General features: G+C 36.0%; 1 protein-coding gene across 5 annotated transcripts in view; it reads left to right on the top strand.

Annotated features, from left to right (window-relative positions):
* The window catches only part of Tasor2 (transcription activation suppressor family member 2), a 47385-nt gene that overhangs the window by 13886 nt on the left and 13291 nt on the right, over positions 1 to 20208 (top strand). For 4 of the 5 annotated variants that reach the window (XM_060372308.1, XM_021659259.2, XM_021659257.2 and 1 more), the window contains 8 exons: positions 419 to 519; positions 1923 to 2026; positions 3121 to 3193; positions 3297 to 3359; positions 7207 to 7923; positions 9881 to 10123; positions 14775 to 15606; positions 16153 to 16573. In XM_060372308.1, the coding sequence (XP_060228291.1) occupies positions 419 to 519; positions 1923 to 2026; positions 3121 to 3193; positions 3297 to 3359; positions 7207 to 7923; positions 9881 to 10123; positions 14775 to 15606; positions 16153 to 16573 (2554 nt within the window). Of the gene's footprint in view, positions 1 to 418; positions 520 to 1922; positions 2027 to 2046; positions 3032 to 3120; positions 3194 to 3296; positions 3360 to 7206; positions 7924 to 9880; positions 10124 to 14774; positions 15607 to 16152; positions 16574 to 20208 lie in introns of those variants that run through there. The other variant, XM_060372310.1, reaches the window with a different exon arrangement.

Raw genomic sequence — 20208 nt, 5'->3', positions numbered from 1 at the left:
TAACATATCTTGATATTTTGGCCATGCCGAAAATACATGTACTCAGAAAATGTGAGCATGTTTGTATACAACGTCTGTGGGTCATATGTGTGAGAATCTATATTTTTTATAAATTGTGCATTACCTAACCTGGAATTTCATGACTTTAAAAATAATTGCCTATGTATTTATGTTTTGTTTGTGGGTATGTACATGTATATGCAGGTGCTAGTAGAGGCCAAAAGAGGGAATCTTATGCTGCCCAGTGTGGGTGTTAGAAACAAACTCATGTTCTCTACAAGAGCAGTGCACACTCTGAACCATCTCTCCAGCCCTTTAACGCCTTCTTTATGGTTATATTTCCGTTTGCATTTGCGTTAGAAAGTGATAAGGTTATGTCAGTATTTATTACAGTACTTGATAAGTTTTTGTTTTTTAGGCCCCAGGAACTAGATTTTAAGCATGTAATGAAAGTGTCTTCTCTGAAAGAAAGCCTCCCAGAAGCTGCCTTTAGAAGACGGGATTATTTGGAACACAAAGGTCTGTCGAAATGTAATGGTGCACAATATATTCTGGACTTAATTTAGTTATTGTCCACGCTGTCTTCTAGACCTTCACATACATACCTAAATTTCATCTTAAATGGTTCTTAAAATGGCCTTTGGAAGAAGTTGTAGAGTTACCATATTCTCCATTCTGTGGAAGCCAGTTACAGATTGATAGGGATTCATCTAGGACGATAAGAACTTTATCTTCAATACATAGTGCTCGGAGAATTGGGCAAACGTATTAAAAATAGCTGAATCCCAGACCCATTCCTTTCAGGCACAACAATTTTTATTGTTTTTAATGTATTTATTGTTAAGTTGGAAACAAATATGAGACCAGTACTTGGGATGCAGAGGAAGGTGGATGGATCACTACGAGTTTGAGACCAGCCTGGTTTACATAGTAAGTTCCAGGCCAGCCTAGCCTGGTCATGAGACCCTTTCTCAAAACAAAAATAAAACAAGTTTGAAAAAAACTTTGGTCATTTAATTAATGAACACTGATATTTTTGTCTAGTATTATTTTGTTAAGCTTGTAGCAAAAGAGAGAATTTTTGTTTTGAGATAGGTCTTTTTGTTGTTTGTTTTTTCTTTTTTTTTTATGTGCATTAGTGTGAAGGTGTCAGATCCCTTAGAATTGAGATATAGACAGTTGTGAGCTGCCATGTGGGTACTGGGAATTGGACCCAGGTCCTTTGAAAGAACAGACAGTGCTCTTAACCACTGAGCCATCTCTCCAGCTCCCTGTTGTTTGTTTTTTAAGACAGGGTTTCTCTGTGTGGTCTTGGCTATCCTGGACTCATTTTGTAGACCAGGCTGTCCTCGAATTCATATAGTTCCACCTGCCTCTGCCTCCCTGAGTGCTGAGATTATAGGCATGTGCCACCTCCCCCAGCTTTGAGATGGGGTCTTACTATATAATTCTGGCTGTCCGGGAATTCACTATGTAGACCAGGCTGGAACTCACAGAGATCTGTCCGCCTCTGCCTCTGCCTCTTGAGTACCGGGATTAAAGTACATTTTTAAAAGGATTTTTAAAACTAAATGTTGTGAAAATTGCTTTTTAAGTGCATCAAAAATAAAAGTTCTGAAGAAAAAAAAAAAAAGCCCTGTCTTTAATCCCAATTCTGAGGAGGTAAAAGCAGACAGGTCTCAAAGTTCAATCAGGTTCACCCTGGTTTATACAGCAAGTTCCAGTCCAGCCAGGAATACATAGTGAGAAGCTGTGTACATACACACACACACACACACACATATTTATGCATACATACCTTGAAGAGAAGGCAGTGGGAGTGTATGTGATCAGAAAACATGATATACATATACGGAATTGTCAAAGAGTAATTTTTTTAAATTAAAATTTAAAATGTTCTATATTTCTTATTTTCTTTACAGTCTGTTGTCAAGATTTATGCTTTGATTTGTATGAAGTGGAACTGTCAAACAAACAAGGAGAAAATATAGATAAGTTAATAGAATATATTAAAAATAAGCAACTGGTAAGAATCACTAATTTCAAGTATAATTACTAATTTTTCCTTAAACTAGAAAATGAGTACCTAAGTATTAGCTGAATTATTTAGCTTGCCAGTGGGGTTCCTCTGTTAACAGACATAATCTTGTAACTGACATTTTCATTGTCCTTACATCTCGGCTTATCTTTGTGTCTCATTAGTCAGCTTATATTCCAGACTAAAGAAAACAGGTGTTTTGTTTTTGTTTTGTTTTGTTTTGTTTCTCTCTTCAAAGTCCTTATTGATTTTTTTTTTCATACATTGATTAGATATCTAATGCATTTGCATTGGTCACAGTACCACTTTTGAGATACTTCTTTGAAAGCCACCTTTACCATTATCCAGGGGTTTATAAGAATTGTTTCTTCTGTTTTCATAATAGAGGAAAGTAAGTCTTGGGAATAACTACTGGTTCAAAGAATTCTGTCATGTTAGCCAGGGTTTTTCTCAATGTGAAAATAAATAGATGCTTGACCCACAGTTTGAGCCAGCTTTTATGATAATTTCTAAATATTACAAAGGAAATGATATAAATGTTGACAGTTCAGCTCTTTTCTGTCCCATAATAGATATTAAAAAGCAATAAAATAAAATAGACCATCTGTGCATGCATCTGTGTTAGGACAGTGACTTAATGATAGTGTTGGTTAAAATACTCTGACTTGCAAATAACATTAAACTGCCCTCAATCAGTGAGTGATTCTTTAGGCTTGTGTTTTCAGTCTAAGTAGTAAGGCAGGGTTTTAATACTATTCTGGAAATCTTATTCTCCCAGCTTTGTCCTTTTCTGTATAATAGTATTTGTCCTATCGCTGTCAGTCAGGATTACATGCTATCTTTCCACATGGGTGGGAAGAGACAAATGCTCCTGACCATCACTTTAATTTTGCTAGAACAATTTGTATAATCTGCACATCTCTCAGTAGCTGGAAATGGCACGGGTGATACTGATAAGTGGAGACTTTTATGAAAGCCCACCTTTCAAAACGAGTGTGAGTCAGTTCTATTAAATCTACAGTAGTTCTCCCAGAAATAGAGTGATTGAAGAATCCATTTCCTTTCTCTTTTTTTTTTTCCAGGCAATCATTAAATGCTTAGAAGATAGAGGTTTTTTCATTTTACTTACATCATCAGCCTTAACACCAGAACCAGGTAAAGACAAGCTTTTTGGGAAGAAAAAATATTAATGTATTAACTTTTCTTTCGTAAGATTAACAGCCTACATTTTTTTTCCTCCTGATTCTTACTCTTACAGATTTTGGAGATGAGCAGATGGGTCTACATGGTTTACATTTATTCCATTCACCTCAGTCAACAGGTGAGGTTATAGTGGTACCTAATCAGTTCACTCAACCTGTTGAGTACTTTACAGTCCTTACCTTACTCAAATTCTCAGTAGCACAGAGCACTTCTTATCTCTTTTTTTCCTGTAAGCAACTGTCTTCCTAGTTGACCTCCCTTGCAAGTTTGAGTGTATCCAAAATTGAATCCATTTGTTATTCAACCATAGCTAGGACATACTCTTCCCATAGTCTGTCTAAAAGCTGTGACTTGGGCTTTGCATGACTATTCTTTCTATCTAGACTATTGGTCTTTGTACTTGTGCCATGCATTCCCAACATTGTATCAACCCTGCGGACAAATATTTGGCTGTTAGAAACAAAAATTTTAAAAAGGGTCTGTTTGGGCTTACACTCTACATATGTTGCCTTAATCATGGTGTTTTATCACAGCAGTGGAAAAGCCACTAATACATGATTAATATAATATTATTATTTTTTGTCTCTTAGAGCCAAATATTTGTCCTTGGGGCCAGATGCACGTTGGGAATACATGGGGGCTTGGAACTACAAGCCAAGAGACTATACTAGCAAAGGCAAGGGGCTTTTGAAACCTCAGTTTGCCCATGATGACATACTTCCTCTAGAAAGGCCACACCCTCAAACCTCCCAAACAACTGCCATCAATTGGAGACCAATATTCAAAAATCTGAGCCTATGAAGGACATTCTCATTCAGACCACCACAAGTCAAGTGCCTAAGCAGTTATACAAAATGTCACAATGTGTGTCATATTGCAGTTAAAATACTTCTGGGATGGGAATGTAACTCAGTTGAGAGTGCTAGTCTCATAGGCATAAAACTTGGGATTTGATCATCAGGGCTGCATGTATCACCTGGAATTATAGATATTTGTCACTGTATCTGGCTGTGCCTATCATACAAATATATATTAACATGCTTAGCGTAGTTTTTGATTCTTGATGCTGGTATTCTGAGCATGCAGTTACCAGTGGGCTACATCCCCAGCATAATGTCTACCTTGGCTGCATTCTGTATCCTAGACCATACATCTGCCAGATATCTGAAAAAAATAATTGTTTGCTCAGCAAATAAAGAAATGAAAGTGAGTATTTTTTTTCCTAAAAAAGCAATTTTCATTGTTTAAATTATACTGTATGTGTTTAAGGAGAAGGCTAAATTTAGTATTTCTAAATTATAGCCAGTACAAAAATGTTAAAGTTGATTTTTTTAAAGGATTTATTTATTTATTTTACTTTACATATATGAGTATCTTGCCTACATGTTTGTATGTATGCACCACAAGCACCACATGTGTGCAGTGACCTTGGAGGCCAGAAACTGAAGTTTTGGGTGGTACTGAGCCTCTGGTGGATGCTGGAAACTGAACTCACATTCTCTGGAAGAGCAGCCACCGCTTTCAACTGATTAGCCATCGCTAACAGCTCCTTAAAGTTGATCAGGTGAACAAGGAAGAAGAGCAGTACTTTTTGGTATTTTCAAACAAATAAAACAACCAATTATACAAATAGGTTGACAAAGGGTATTTATATTTATTGGGTTACGTATTTTTTTTAAATATAATTGCTTTAGCAATCCTTAAAGTATTTTTTATAACCTTTTCAAAGATGAGGAAACAGATTTGCCCAAATCAACATGATTCCAGGGCTGGCTCTCAACTACCATGCCATACTACATTTATTTGTAAAAATTTATTTTGGAGCTGCAGAGATGCTTCAGTGGTTAAGACCACTTGTTGCTCTTCTAGAGAATACAGGTTTGGTTCTAGAGCCCACATTAAGTGGCTCAACCTGTCACTCTATCTCCAAAGGGTTCAACACCAGCACTTGCACATATATATGTAATCATGCACACAAATATAAAGAAAATCTTTATAAAAAAGATTTTTATGTAAGATGATTACATTCTTCACTTTCATCATCTCCTCCCACTTTGCTTTCTCCACTTTCCCTTCTTCTGGAGATTGAATCCAGGGCTTCATCTGTGGTTCTTGAGCCTTGTTCTAATGAGCTACATCTGCAGCCTTCATTTCTCCTTTTTAATCACAAACTGCCAGTCAGTCTAATAAGAACCATTACTTATACCCAGGATAAGCATAGGAATGCTGTATGAATGAATAAAAGAGTGTTGGATTACTTTTTTATACATTCCTCATTGAGACAGGTTTTTTTTGTTTGTTTGTTTGTTTATTTTCTTTCTGAGGCAGCGTTTCTCTGTGTAGCCCTGGCTATCCTGGAATTCTCTCTGTAAACCAGTCTGGCCTCGAACTCAGAGAGATCTGCCTGCCTCAGCCTTCCAAGTGCTGTGAATTAAAGGTGTACATCACCGGTGGTGTACACCTTCTTTTGAATTGAAATTTTGCTTAGCCAACTTAATATTCTTCATAGGTTTTGTAGTAAGTCTACTACAAAGCATTTTAGCCCGTGCCTTTCTAAGTTTTTTTCTGGAAGTGGTGAGGTTGCCTAGGAAATATGCTCTTTTATCATGAAACTATTGTTAGTAATACATACAGGTATTTTCTATATTTGTGTTTCCTTTCTATTGGAACTCTGAATGATATAAGCTTGGAAGAAAGAAATTTTATTTTAATATTTAACTACATTTCCTTTTTCATTATTTGCCTGTGTTGTCTTTTCTAATATTTGCTATAGTATTAGTGTATTTAACTAGGACTAATTGTTATTTCATAATTCTGCAGGTAACTTTTTTTAAATGTCACAATTCCCATTTCTATTTAGTAGGCACTGGAGTTGTTCTTGTAGGCTTACATTACTGGTAACTGAAATGTTTGAGAATTTTGTTAACTAATTCATAAATATCTGACATTCTCTTTTTTTTTCTCATTGTTAGGTTATTGATTAAAAATAAAAAGCAAAATTAATCAGAGTGAGGCAAAATACAGATTAGACAGTTCAGTTAACTTTTAAAATATATAAAATACAATTTTATAGAAAAGGCAAAATAACAGCTGTTATTTCAGTGACATGAGACTTAGTTTTGTAAAAATAACCTTTAGCATCTTGTTTGTTTCTCAGTTTTCTCTCTTAAGCCAGCCATCACACAAATAATTGAGACTTTTATTATTTTAACAAGCTTCACAGCACAAGAACTGGGCAGTTACTGATTTGTTTTTAACCCTCTAAGCTAATATGATGTCCTCCCAAGCGTACATCCCAAAGATACTTGCACTTTGTAGCTTCCAGCTCCTTCTCCTGGTGTTTCTTGGACCTCTCCCATGCCTCAATCCCCTGGCCTTCAAGAAGTCTACCCCTATTTTCTCCCCAATTTCTCAGTAATTGGCTGTAAGCTGCTTTATTGGCATATTAGGGGACAATTGGGGAGCGGAGTTTATTCAGCATTGAGACAGGAGCTTCTCAGAACAAGGCTTGCAACTAGATATAGGGGGTACAGAAATCAGCATTTGAATTACACAATAACCTTACGCCTATACTTTTCAGTTCACTTTGCATCGTGGCCTCCCAAAAGAATTAAGTGAAATAGGAAACAATTGTCTGTCCTTAGGGCAGTGCTGCTATTATGAATGCCCACTGGGCTCTGTTTGAACACCCTGTAGGTGAGATGGAGCTGAAGGCAGGGTTATTTTACACATTGTAACATAATATTTGCATATCAAATCATTCTTTTTTTTTAGTGGGGGGTGTGTGTCGTAAATATATGGAAATATATATTTGTTAAAAATGCCCATAAAACTTGTACGAATTGCCATTTTTGTTTTCATTTGCAGTAGTGTAGCATATTTAAGCAGATAATAAATTTGAAATCTATAGCATTTTTTTCCCGTATGTGTGTCAATTTTTAAATGTATGTGCATATGTGTTTTAGGAGCAAAGGACTTGAAAGTTGAAGATGACATTTCTTTGAAAGTGGTACCCATTTTACCTGCCCTTAGTTATGCACTTCTAGAAGCAAAGAAATCATTTTCTGAAGAAGGAATTCCTCCAAACATCTTAGTAAAGCATAGTTTCGAAGACCTGTATAAGGTGGACAGAAGCCTTTCATTGATGGCTGTTCCTCAAGATGGAATGAAAGACACTGTGTTCACTGGGAAGCTGTCCCATGCTTTTGACGTGGTTTCCCCATTTGAAAAGTGCCCTGCAGAGTCTTTCAATCAACTGAAGTTTTATTTTTCAGACCCTACTGGGTATTCTTTGGATCTGACTGCTGCTTTGGATTTGTTAACAGAGCAGCCTCAGTTTCCTTGTATTTCAGACGGGATTTGTGATGCTGGATTTTCTTTAGTTATAACTCCAGATCCTGAGTGTCTTGACTCAGAGATGGAAATAAAAGAAACTGAAACAGCAAAAAAATCTGGGAAAACATCGAGAGTGAAGAAGAAAGCTGTGACTCCATTGACTCCAACTTCAAATCTGAGAGTTCAGCCAAAGAGAAAGGCCAGCACATCAGCTGTTATACTGCCAAGTAAACGGGTGAGCCTGGGCCACCCCATTTCTAAAAGAACTGCCCCCAGAACAGACAGCGGATCATGCAACCCAACTCTTAAGTTAGTTAAAGGGCAGTTTCCTCAGAAGAGAAAAAGAGGTAATAATAATGTATGTGACTATTATGATTACAACTTCACGTCAAACCCTATTCACTATATATATTCATGTGAACTAGAGCTTAGTGTGTTAGAGGTTTGTTAGAAATGCCAATTTTTTTTTCTGAGCAATTTGTATGTATATGAAAACTAGAAAAACAGTGATCTAGATAAGAGATAGAAACCAAGAAATTAGAAAAATTATGATCTCAGCCAGGTGTGGTGGCAAATGCCTGTAATCCTAGCATGGGGGGGGGCAGTTCAACAAAGCAAGTCCAGGACAGCCGAGGCTATACAGAGAAACCCTGTCTCAAAAAGCAGATAGTCTTAGAAAGATAACTACCTGATCTTTGTATTATGCACTGGCAGGTAGTAGGAGAAAGGGGATCTTTTAAAAACAGGTATACCAATAGCAATAACCATTAATAAGCAGAAGCCTAAGCATGGATAAAAGGAAGGAAAATTCCAGAAACAGTCTAGGACCAAATTTTTAGTCCTTTGTGTGTTATCTTTTTTTTTAAAGAAGCACTTGAATTTTATAACTGACCTGCTAAAATGGAATATGTCGTGGCCTAGAAAAAAATCTGAAAGAGCTTAATATGTAGTTTTGATACCCCTTAAAATTGAGAATCAATTTCCAAGTTATTTGGTTAGGTTTTATTGTTGTTTTGTCTGTTTTTATTGAGAGGAGGTGCCCACTAAAACAAGAAGATGCCATCAGACCCCTTCACCATGCATTCCCTACTTCCCCACCTTGAGATGGAGTTCCAGGCATTTTGAACTACCTAATATCCAGGTCCTAGAAATCCAGCACTGGTCCTCGAGAGAAGCAGTGTGCTCTCTTAACTACTGAGCCAACTCTCCATCCTCTCCATTTCTCTTATTGACAGAAATACTTTAGTCAGTATGGCCAGCTATATGACTTATATGGTACCATCTTAAGCTATGTTTTTTTTGTATTTTCTCCAAAACTAGGTAACTATAATATTTTTTATGGGACCAGCTAAGCAAAGAGGTCAGCAGACTGTATACCCAAGGTTCCCATTTATTCATACATATATCATCACTGGTTCTGTCACTCAGTATAGCAAGAGTTGGAAAATTAAGGCAAAGATCATGATTTTCAAAGCTGAAAATATATACTTTCTGATTCTTTATGAAAAATGTTTGCCACTCATTTGTTTTCTATTTTTAATTTGGAAATTTTGATGCTTAAAAAAGAAGCATATATGTTGTAAATGCAATTAATATTTACTATTGATAATACTATATGGCTACAGTTAATCCTAAACCAGCTGTATAATCAAATCAGCACACAGAGACTGAGATTTATTTAATTAACCTAGATCACAATGCTGGGCAATAGTTATTCCATCCTAAACCTCCAAGCCCACATAGTTTCCTACTATTCAGATTTTACCTAATATACTTGCTTTTAGTGACATCTTAGGTCTGGTTCATTTCTCCACCACATTCCAAGAACTCTCTTCCAGCTTCTCTCTCTGCCCTCTCTCTCCTCCTCTGCCTCCCACTCCTTCCTGTCTTCTGGCTCCTTCCCTCTCTCTCCTCCTCCTTCCTCTCCATTGCTCAACATCATGGCTGGTTGTTTTATTTTGGCATGTTTACACAAAGTTGAGATTGGTGATTCTTAGAATAAGTATCACAATGCAATGTCCAGATTGAAACCAGAGAATTGGGGAGAGAAATCAGCATTTGAATGAACAAGGGTAAGGTGTATACATTCCAAAAGAACATTATACCAACACATATAGAATATACTGATCACTAATATCTGAATATTAAGTTGGACCCTGTGGTTTAACCACTAGTCATTTCTCTGCTATTTCCTATTAGTTAACCCCCCTTCCAAAAAGATAAATCAAAGGAAAAGTTATTCTGATAAGTGTTTGGGTCACCCTCACACACACACTTAAAACAGTCTTGTCTTTTCTGCATAAGGTGCAGAAGTGCTTACTGCACAGTTTGTACAGAAAACCGGAGTATGTAAGAAAAGACGAGAAGCTTCTGTATCTAAAGATGCTCCGGTACCTACAAGAGCAAAAAGGTCAAAGAAGCAAGAGAAGTCTCAAGGTAGAGTTGTTTCACACCCTAAGCCACGTGTGGAAAAGTCTCCACAAAAACAGAAGGTAAATGTAGCAAGAGGCCGTCAAAATACCAGAGCCAGAAAGCAACTTCAACCTGGTAAGAAACTCTTGGAATATCTAATATGTAATAGCAGTTGAGATAGATCAGTAGCTCTATAGTCTTTAGTCCAGACATTAACACAAATAATCCAGATTCTTTTTTCTTGTAAGTTTTAGATTTATGTGTACGAGTGTTTTGCCTGCATGTATGTCTGTGCATTGTGTGTATGTAGTACTCATGGAGGCAAGAAGAAGGGGTCTGGTCCCCTAGAACTAGAGTTAGGCATATGAGTGAGCTACCATGTGGGTGTTAGAAACTGAACTCAGATCCTCTGCCAGATCAACAAGTGCTCGAACCACTGAGCCGCACCTAACCCCTGCATCTTTTTTTTTTTAAGATTTATTTTATTTATTTATGACATATACACTGTTCTTCCCGTATGCCAGCAGAGGGCACCAGATATCACTAGAGATGGTTGTGAGCCACCATGTGGTTGTATGGAATTGAACTCAGGACCTCTGGAAGACCATCCACTGCTCTTAACCTCTGAGCCATCTCTCCAGCCTCCTAGTCCCTGTTTCTTAATTGTGCTATTTACTTAAAAGATAGAAAACTAAAGTAATGTAAAATTAAATTGCTTCCTTTTAAACCAAATACATTATTCCAAATTATTGACAGTTTTGAGCAAACTACATATAATTCTCTTTAAGTAATTTAGAAAACTACAAGATTCAAACAGCCTTTACTTTTAATTTTAAAACCTGAACAGAAGTTTTATAAGTTAAGGTATAAACAACCTTTATGACTAAATATCCTTGCAAGTAGTATCTGCTTGTGTTTGTTGGAGCAATAGAGTTACAAAGGTGTAAAAGCATGTTTTCCTCCTACACCCCATCTCCCAAAATAAACTACACTGAGCTTAAATATATTTACAAAAGCATAGGCCAACATAGCTAGGTATGTTACCTGACTTGCTCATAACTAAAACCCTGTTTATTCTATCCTGAGCTCTGCTACGTGACTGGTTACCTCTGCTCAGTTTCATACATCCATCTTTTTCAGCATCCAAGGGTGAATCCTACCTCTCTTTTCCCAGAGTTCCTATCTCTCTGTTGGAACTCCTACCTCCTTATTTCCTACCTCAGCTTACAGGCTGTAAGTTTTTTATTGACAGGTGATGCTTACATACAGACACAAGAGATTCCTTCTATAAAAAGGCTGTAAGGTTGTCAAAAAATAAGTATAAGCAGTAATCAAAACTGTATTTGTGGGCTAGAGAGATGGCCCAGAGGTTAAGAACACTGCTTGCAATTCCAGAGGTCCTAAATTCAATTCCCAGCAACCATGCCATAGCTCACAACCATCTGTGATGAGATCTGGTACCCTCTTCTGGCGTTCAGGTATACATGCAGGCAGAACATTGTATACATAATAAAATAAATCTTTTTTAAAAACCTATTTGCTTTAAAAGGTGGTGATGGAATTTTAAGGTATTTTACTTTTAATAAAATTATATACATACGCTAAAATTTGATTAGTCCTATATTTCTACCTGTTAGACATTACTTCTTTATCAGAAAGTTCAGTTATTACCTCAGCCTTAACCTTGATTTCAACTTAACATATCCCTACCCTTAGGACTGTTTCTCTTAATTTTACTCTTCTGTATGTGATGTGTTTTTTTTTTTCCAAATTACAATGTCTTTGTTGTTTTTACATTTTATTTATTTTGTATGTGTGTTTATAAGTATGTGGTGTGCAGCTGCCACAGTGCCCTTGTGGAGGTCAGAGTAGTGACACAAGTCAGTTCTCTCCACAGTGTGCGTTCTGTCAGGCAAGCATCTTTACCCCACTGAGCTGTCTTGACAACACCAAACTGCAAAGTCTTATCACTAAGACTTCTCCCTTGATAATGAGTCCTGTTGTTATGTCAGCTGTTTTGTTTGATAAGACTTCATTCATTGTATATAATTTTCTCTTATTTCACTGATTCTACTTTCTCCCTTACCTGTTACTTCATGTGTGTATTTTGTTTGTTTGGGTTTTTTTTTTTTTTTTTGAGACAGAGGTTTTGTTTTGTTTGTTTGTTTGTTTTTGGGTAGGCCTGGCTATCCTGGAACTAGCACTATAGACATGGTCTGGAGCTTATAGATACCCTCCTGCCTCTGCCTCCAGATTGCTGAAGTTAGAAGCTTGTGCCACCACTGCTGGCCATTTTTTTTAGTTTGGTTTAGTTTCTATGTTTTTGAGACAGGGTTTCACTGTGTACCCCTGGCTGTCCTGGATTCACTTTGTAGACCAGGCTGGCCTTGAACTCACACAGATCTTAAAGGTGTGTGCCACCACTGCCGGGCCCACTGCTGGCAATTTTTATATATTTTATAGATGAAATTTAGCATAAAACTTTTGTTGGAGTAGCAAAATTATAGACAAGCTTCAGTATTGTCGAGTTCTTTTAATGTTTTGTGATTGAAATTTTTAAAAAATGTTTATCCAGAGCCATAAATTAAAACAAAATCAAATGTTTACTCCTCTCATTCTAAAATGCATAGAAATGCAAATTTTATTTCTTTTTTTTTATTAAGGGAATTCATGGTGCAGTCTTATCCTATGGGTTTCGTTTAGTTTGGGTAGTTCATGCCTCCTAGCTCAAACTAAGTATTTTCATCCTTTGCAATTTCTCCTGGTTTTGTGCAGCAGAGTTCTTTGCACACGTTTTCTTATGCTTTCCTTCTCACTAATCACTCATTCTTATATTCTTAATAATGTAGAATTTAATTCACAATCATTTGATAACAGTTTATAACAGAATACACACTTTTTGTCTTGTAAATAATCTCTTACTCTGCCATTTTTCGATCACTTATTCTAATCTGCTTTGTTTCTTACACTTGAAATACTGGTATTGAAGAAGACAGGTGAGCCTATACTTAAGCTTTAATCTTTGCATTCTGGAGACAAGGCCAGCCTGGTCTACAGAGCAAGTTCCAGGACAGCCAGGGCTACAGGGAAAAACCCTGTCTCAAAACAAAACAAAAAGCAAACAACAGCAACAAAACACAACAACAAAATGTCAGGCAAAACATGACTAAGCTGGGTCATATTTGAAAATTGCTGATCTATAGCATTTTAATTTTTGACTGTCTAAAATGAAGTCTGAAGTCAGTTTTGTGTCTTAGACTATTGATTTTTCTGTCCTTTTAAAAGTTTGTCATACAATTTTTTATTCCCTGAATTATCACATAGCAGTAGTATTCTTATCTGTATCTTAAATATACCTTATCATTATTGTATTCTTCATATTTTTTATGTGTATGAGTGTTTTGTTTGCATGTATGTCTGTACATCACACGCATGCCTGTTGCTCAGTAAGGCCAGAAAAGGACATCAATTCTCCTAAAACTGGAGTTAACTGTAAGCTGCTATGTGGGTGCTTAGAATTGAACCCAGGTCCTCTAGGAGGAGTAAACAATGTCCTTAACCTTTGAACTATCTTTTCTGCTCCCACTATTACATTTTTAATTGACTGAGAATCTGTAACAAGTCAGTAATTGTTTTAAATTATACATCCTTATACTACTTTTCTTGTCATCAATAGTTATATCATAGTAGCTATAACTTCTAAGTGATATTCTGTATAAGAAATAGATGCGTATATGGAATCTGTAATGTTAATAGAAGTAGACCAAAATCAGTGTCACTTAAGTACATCAAGGTATAAAATAGATTTAATGTTTCCAATGTATCTTAGGGCCAACAAGAAAATTCTCAGCTTTGGACTTTTTTTTTTTTGCCTCGCTCTCTTAGGTTTTCTATTTTAAATAACTAAGCTCTGAGGTTTTCTATTTTAAACAGCTAAGCTGTGTTTGATTAAATTTTTTTCTCCAACATCCTTCTCATTTCAAATGATTATTATAGGTCAGATTTTTGTTTTGTTTCCTTAAATATATGAATTGGCGTTTTGTAGGCAGGTTATTGATTCATTTCAGACTTCTTATCATTGATGATAAAGAGTTCATTTGACTTTTCTCTACATCATTTACTTGCAAAGGGAATTGTTATATGTATAGTTGTGAACTTTTTTTTTTATAATAGCATTTAAGAAAGATTACAGGTGGTGCCTGCCTTTAATTCCAGCAGTCAGGGAGGCAGAGGCAGGAGGATTGCTGTGAGTTCGAGGCCAGCCTGGTCTATAAAGTGAGTCTATGACAGCCAATGCTACACAGAGAAACCCTGCTAGGGGGAGTGGTAGGAAGGGGATTTTACTATACAGAAAATGCTTTGTAAACCACTGGAGAATGTAATTTTTCTGATAAGCCCAAATGGCTAGATCGTTATTTTACAGGGGGAAAAAAATTGTTAGTGGATTGCCTCTTTTGCAGGTGATAATGCCTTTATTGCTAAAAGTTAAGTTTTTAAACAAAATTAATTGATTGAATACACACCACTTTTATAGTGTTTTATGCATATTATAAAGCTAAACATCTCTATTTGGAACTTAGTTGTTTCTTGGGAAATAGTTTGAGAGAGTGTTAACTAGTTTGTGAGTACACTGAAGACAAGACTTTGGTTTTTTGGGGTTTTTTTTTCCCCATCTTTTCATATATCTGTTGTATTGGCTATTAATCTTTATTTAAGATATAGGAATGTGCAGATTATTCTATGAAAAACAAATATTACATCTGTCCTTTTGTTTTTTATTCTGAAGCTAAAAAAGAAGTTTCACATCTTCAATCAGAAATTTCATCAGATGACCAAAAAGATGGACTTAACCTAAATACAGTTCAACAAGAAAGTATTGCAGTGATTCCTAAAGGTCTTCCTGAAAACTCAATTACCAACTGTGACTCCCAGGCCCTAAATATGTTAGCTGATCTGGCATTAAGCTCTGCTGCTTCTTCTATACCATCTTGTGAGCTCAGGAACCTTCCCTGCTTCTCTGAATTGCACGATGCCTCTGACCTTGAATATCATAGTGGATTTCAAAGTCAAAAAGGTATACTACTACCTAAATCATCCTCTGATGAGAGGATTAATTCAGAGTCAAACTTAACTGTTAGCCAAGAAGAAAACTTAGTATCTTGTGCTCAGCCTCTTGCTACTGCCCAGTCAGCACCCCCTGAGGAAGCCCGAGAATTCTCAGATGCAATTCAAAACTCTGTTTCTGTGGAACATTCCTATGCCTTGCTCCTTGCTGAGAAGTCAGAGAAACACCTGCATCAAAGAAAGACAACAAGCCCTGCTTTTGCAAAGAATGGGATGAAAGGCCCTGAAGCTGGAACTCCTATAGGAAAGGTCATGCCATTTCGGCATCTACAGAATATCTCCCCTCTACAAAAGCTTTCTGAAGATTCATTGACTAAGCACAAAAGTCTATTTGTATCTTCCAACCTTAAAGATTTTTTTTGCTCTCATACTGTTATTAGATGTGATGGTTCCTTTAAGATCACTTTCAAATGTGAAGGAGACTATGCATTCAGCTTAGATAGCAGATACACCAGCAACCCATTGGAGAGAACTGTTGTGAGAGCATTACATGGGTAAGTAGGAGGGATCAGCTTTTTGTTGAGATCTATGTGGTAAGATGGGAGACACATCTGACTTTGAGAAGTTCAGAATACTATTTAGAACTGTAATCTGAATGTAGTATAGTTTTTGCTGTTTCTCAGAGAATATTCTAATCATACTTTTCCAGCTATTGTAAAGGACTAAAAAAATGAAAAATAAATGAATTAACCATTCTAAGCCAAACTAAAGTGATAGGAATCTGGGTAGTTACTAGAACCGTTAATCCCACAATAAACAGGCTGTCTCCCGAGTGAGTTTGGGTGATATGAAAGACAAAGGCTAGGCTGGAAGTCAGGAGACTTATGTATTTTTTCATATAAGTTTTGTGCTTTAAAATAAATCACTTAATCACTTAATGATCCTTGGTTTTCTTCTCTTCAAAATAAATAGGTTATACATAATTGTTTAAGTCAGTTCATACTATTTCGTATTGTGAATTTTGAAATAAAAATGAACATAAATTATTATTGAAAGAGACACAGACACAAGTTATTTTTGTGTTTTCTTTAACATTTCAGACCCTGGAATACTGATTTGCCTGAAAACATGGAAGATGTGAAGCGTTTACTTCATATGTGGGTAGCTCTGTTCTACAGCAAAAAAAACAAAGTTATTGGGTCACTTCGAAAGGTAGTAGAACACAGAAACCCAGCAAAATATGTATGCATAAATAAGTCTATAGAATCCTTTGATCACAGTGAAACTGAGGAGTTTTCCAGTGTGGAAAGACATTCTATAGACCCTCTGTTGGAGACTAAGGAAGCATACGAAGGTCATGCCACCAGTATGACCTTTCCTGGATCTAACTGCCTGCTTCCTTTCATTAATCCACCAAGTACCAGAAACTTGGAACTCTGTATAGAGAATGAACAGAAAGAAATGTTTACAGGAGAGTATCACCTGGATACTGCAAGAAGCCTGAATTCCGTCTATAATGAGGTGAGATACTGGTAAACATACTCAAAACAAAATATATTTCAGGGGAAAAAAATGGATCTTCTAGCTAAGTAAAGGATTTTAAGAGTGAGTATAAGAACTAGGGAGATAGTTTAATAGATAAATTGTTTGCTATACAAGCATATGGACCTGAGTTCAAATCTGCAGCATCCATGTATATGCTCGACATGGCAATGAGCATCTGTAACCCCAGAACTGGGGAGGGGGGGGCAGATTAATCCCTGGGGCTTACTGGCTCTAGCAGAGTGGGTGAGCTCCAGGCCAGTGAAAGACAATACAAGGTGAATAAAACCTGAAGAACAACCACCAAAGTTGACCTGATCTACACCCTACAGGAACACATACAAATAACTAACGTGTTACTGTTTACCTAGATATTAAGGATCAAATGTTAGTAATAAATATTAGTAATGCTTTGTTAGATGTTGGTATTTTTTTAATAGACTAAAATTGCTTAACTTGGAATTAGTTTGGATGACAAATAATTGAATAGTAAAATATTACAACTTTAAAGGAAAGTCATTTATGAATTACTATTTTCTAAGTTTAGAAAGCATATTTTGTTTTACTCCTTCATTTTCAGGCAGGCTAAATAACCTACATTTTATCTAGAATAAGAAAGTGGTAATAAAAACTTTCTAAAGATTATGGCCCAGATTTAGTCTAGAATAACCTTGACAGAGCTTGAACAGTGCTTATGGTACTTGTCCTCACATTGGGTAGACTGCTACCATATATGAGATCAGTGGGGACTTGTATGGTCACTAATGAACCTAGGAAGGTCATTATCTTCAAGTGATCATTATTTGCAAAGTTAACATACCTATAGCACTGTATACCAGTGTTCCAAGCTGTTCACTTAAAATAACTCCATTGATTCTGAAACAAAGCGAGTGAAGTATGAACTGTTACTTTGGGCTGGAGAATGGGCTCAGTGGTTATGAACACTTGATGCTCTTCCAAGTTCAGTTCCTCACCTATAATTCTAACTCCAGGTATCTGATGCCAGTAAGAGATGATAGATAGATAGATAGATAGATAGATAGATAGATAGATAGATAGATAGATAGATAGATAGATAGCTGTCAGCTTACTTAACAAACTATGATAAGGAAACAGAGTAGGGAAATGTCTGAAGTCACATAAATTGCAAAGCCAAGATTCAGATCCAAACAATCTAGTTGTTTATGTGTAAGGATCTTTGGATGTAATTATGTGTGTGTGTAGACTCATGTTTTCTACATAAGTGATTTTTTTTTCCTGAAATGTAGCTCAGAAATTTTATCCTATTTTCAGAGGTATAAATAAAATCTGATTAGAAGCATTTAAAATAAAATACATTTAAAAAGAAAAAAGTAAGGCAGGTATTAGTTATTACCTAGGTCAGCACTAGTTTCTTATGAAGTGACTTTGTTAAGACAGAAATGTTTTGTTGTTGTTTGGTTAGGGTTTTGGTTTTTCAAGACAAGGTTTCTCTCTGTAGCCCTGGTTGGCCTGGTTAGGGTTTTGGTTTTTCAAGACATGGTTTCTCTCTGTAGCCCTGGTTGTCCTGGAACTTGCTCCATAGACCAGGCTGACTTTGAACTCAGAGATCTACCTGCCCAAGTGCTGGGATTAAAGATGTGTGCCACCACGTCTTAACAGAAATGTTTGATGAGACCATTACCAATATTAATTTTAGGAGTGATTTTTTTTTTTTTTTTAAAGATGAAATAGAGTATAAAGGAAGCTAAACTTTGGGTTGGTAAGATGTCTCACCAGGTAAAAGTATTTGCCATGTAAGCCTAACAACCTAACTTTTATCTGGAACCCTTTGTGGAAAGAGAACCAACTCCTAGAAGTTATCCTCTGACCTCCATAATGAGCCTTGACAAATGGAATAATAATTTTCTTTAATTAAAAAAAAAAAATGTAGTAAAAGCCAGGCATGACACAAGCCTGTAATCCCAGCACTTGAGATATGAAGACAGGATCAGGACTTCAAGGCCAGCCTCAGCTACATGAGATACTGTGTCAAAAAAGGGAGAACGGAGGACTGAGAGCTGAGTATATCCAAAATACATATAAAAGTAAAGAATAAAATTTTTTTTTTCATTTTTCTGTTTTTGGTTTTGTTGTTTAGTTTTGTTTTTTGAGACAGTTCTCTGTGTAGCCTTGGCTGTCCTGGACTAGCTTTATAGACCAGGCTGACCTCAAACTCAGATGAGCCTACCCCTGCCTCCCTAAGTACTGGGATTAAATGCATGCACTACTATGCCTGGCTTATATATGTATTTTTTAAAGTTTAAACGTTGAGTAAAATTATACTCAAAATGCTTATGCAAAATATTCAGAACCTGTTTAATAGTTGGTGAGAAAAGAAATAAAATAATTACAATGAAAGATTTTTAATATATACTATCTAAATATTTTTCATTCAAAAATTTTAGGACCAAAAATGTTACTGGTTCAGATTTTAAGAGTACTGCTCAAACATCCTTGTCTGAAAACTCCAAACCTCAGGTGGTTCAGTATACAAAGCTTAGTATGATACCAGCACTTAAAGATCTTTAGATACCAAAGCTTGCTGGGTTTCAGATTTTCTGATGACAAATGCTCTAGCTTTTGCGTCTCAGAATTTTTTTTTTTTTCCGGGAACTCTTTCTTGGATATTGTGCCTGCACATGAAAAGCATGTGACTATGCTATACCATTCCCTTTTTCCACAAGTGGACATATTGTGAAGAATATTAATAGTCTATGATAAGATACACTAGAGGCCAAAAGCATGTTGCTTGTACTTGGCCAAATTTTAAACAAACATTACTTTAAAAATATTCCATTGTACCTGTAGTTAATTTATCTAAATATAAATACATCAAGGTTGTCAAAACTAGCATTTCACTAAGAGATACCATATATTTTGGAATTTTAGTTGCAGGCATAGTGTCATTGGGAGGATTGCAGGAGAATTTTCAGGTATTTTTTTCATGAAGACTTCTTTTACATTGTCCTTTTAAATCTGACATCTTACTTCTCTACCCTGACTACTAAAATTGATCTTTTTGGTTTGGACAGAAATGTTTTTAATCATGTTTAAAACTAGAAGTCATCACTTCCATCATATGCCTCTACATGGCAGTCCTTGAGCATAGTGCTCCAAACTTTGCCACATGTGAGTTTTTCATGGTCTAGACATTATATGGAGACTTAACAACTTTTTTGTGAATTCAACAGAATTATCTTGATATTCTTCTGATACTTAATCTAAGTTGTATTTAATACTGTTAAACTCAGTCCTTTTATCATATGAATGACAAGTCATATTAATGAATTTTCTGTTGCTTTGTAGAATAAGAGTCAATAAAGTGAAAAATAATTGTTTCCAGCTCTAAGCAAAGACAGTTAAGGATTGAGGAGGGACCTTTACTTACAGAATTGGTTATTCAAAGTACATGGGATACTAATGATTTATTTACTTGCCTGTGAAAATTCCAGATGTCAGTGTTTGTATAGTATAGTTGGAAAGATTATTTTTGGCCTTAACAATTACCATTTAATTTCACTGACAAAATTAACTACTATTTCTTCTCTAGTGCCCCATTTCTTAATTGAAAGATGACATATTTAAATTTGGGG

This window comes from Meriones unguiculatus, chromosome 19, assembly GCF_030254825.1.
Source record: "Meriones unguiculatus strain TT.TT164.6M chromosome 19, Bangor_MerUng_6.1, whole genome shotgun sequence".
NCBI classification, from domain to species: Eukaryota; Metazoa; Chordata; class Mammalia; order Rodentia; family Muridae; genus Meriones; species Meriones unguiculatus.
This window is presented reverse-complemented; position numbering and strand designations above follow the sequence as displayed.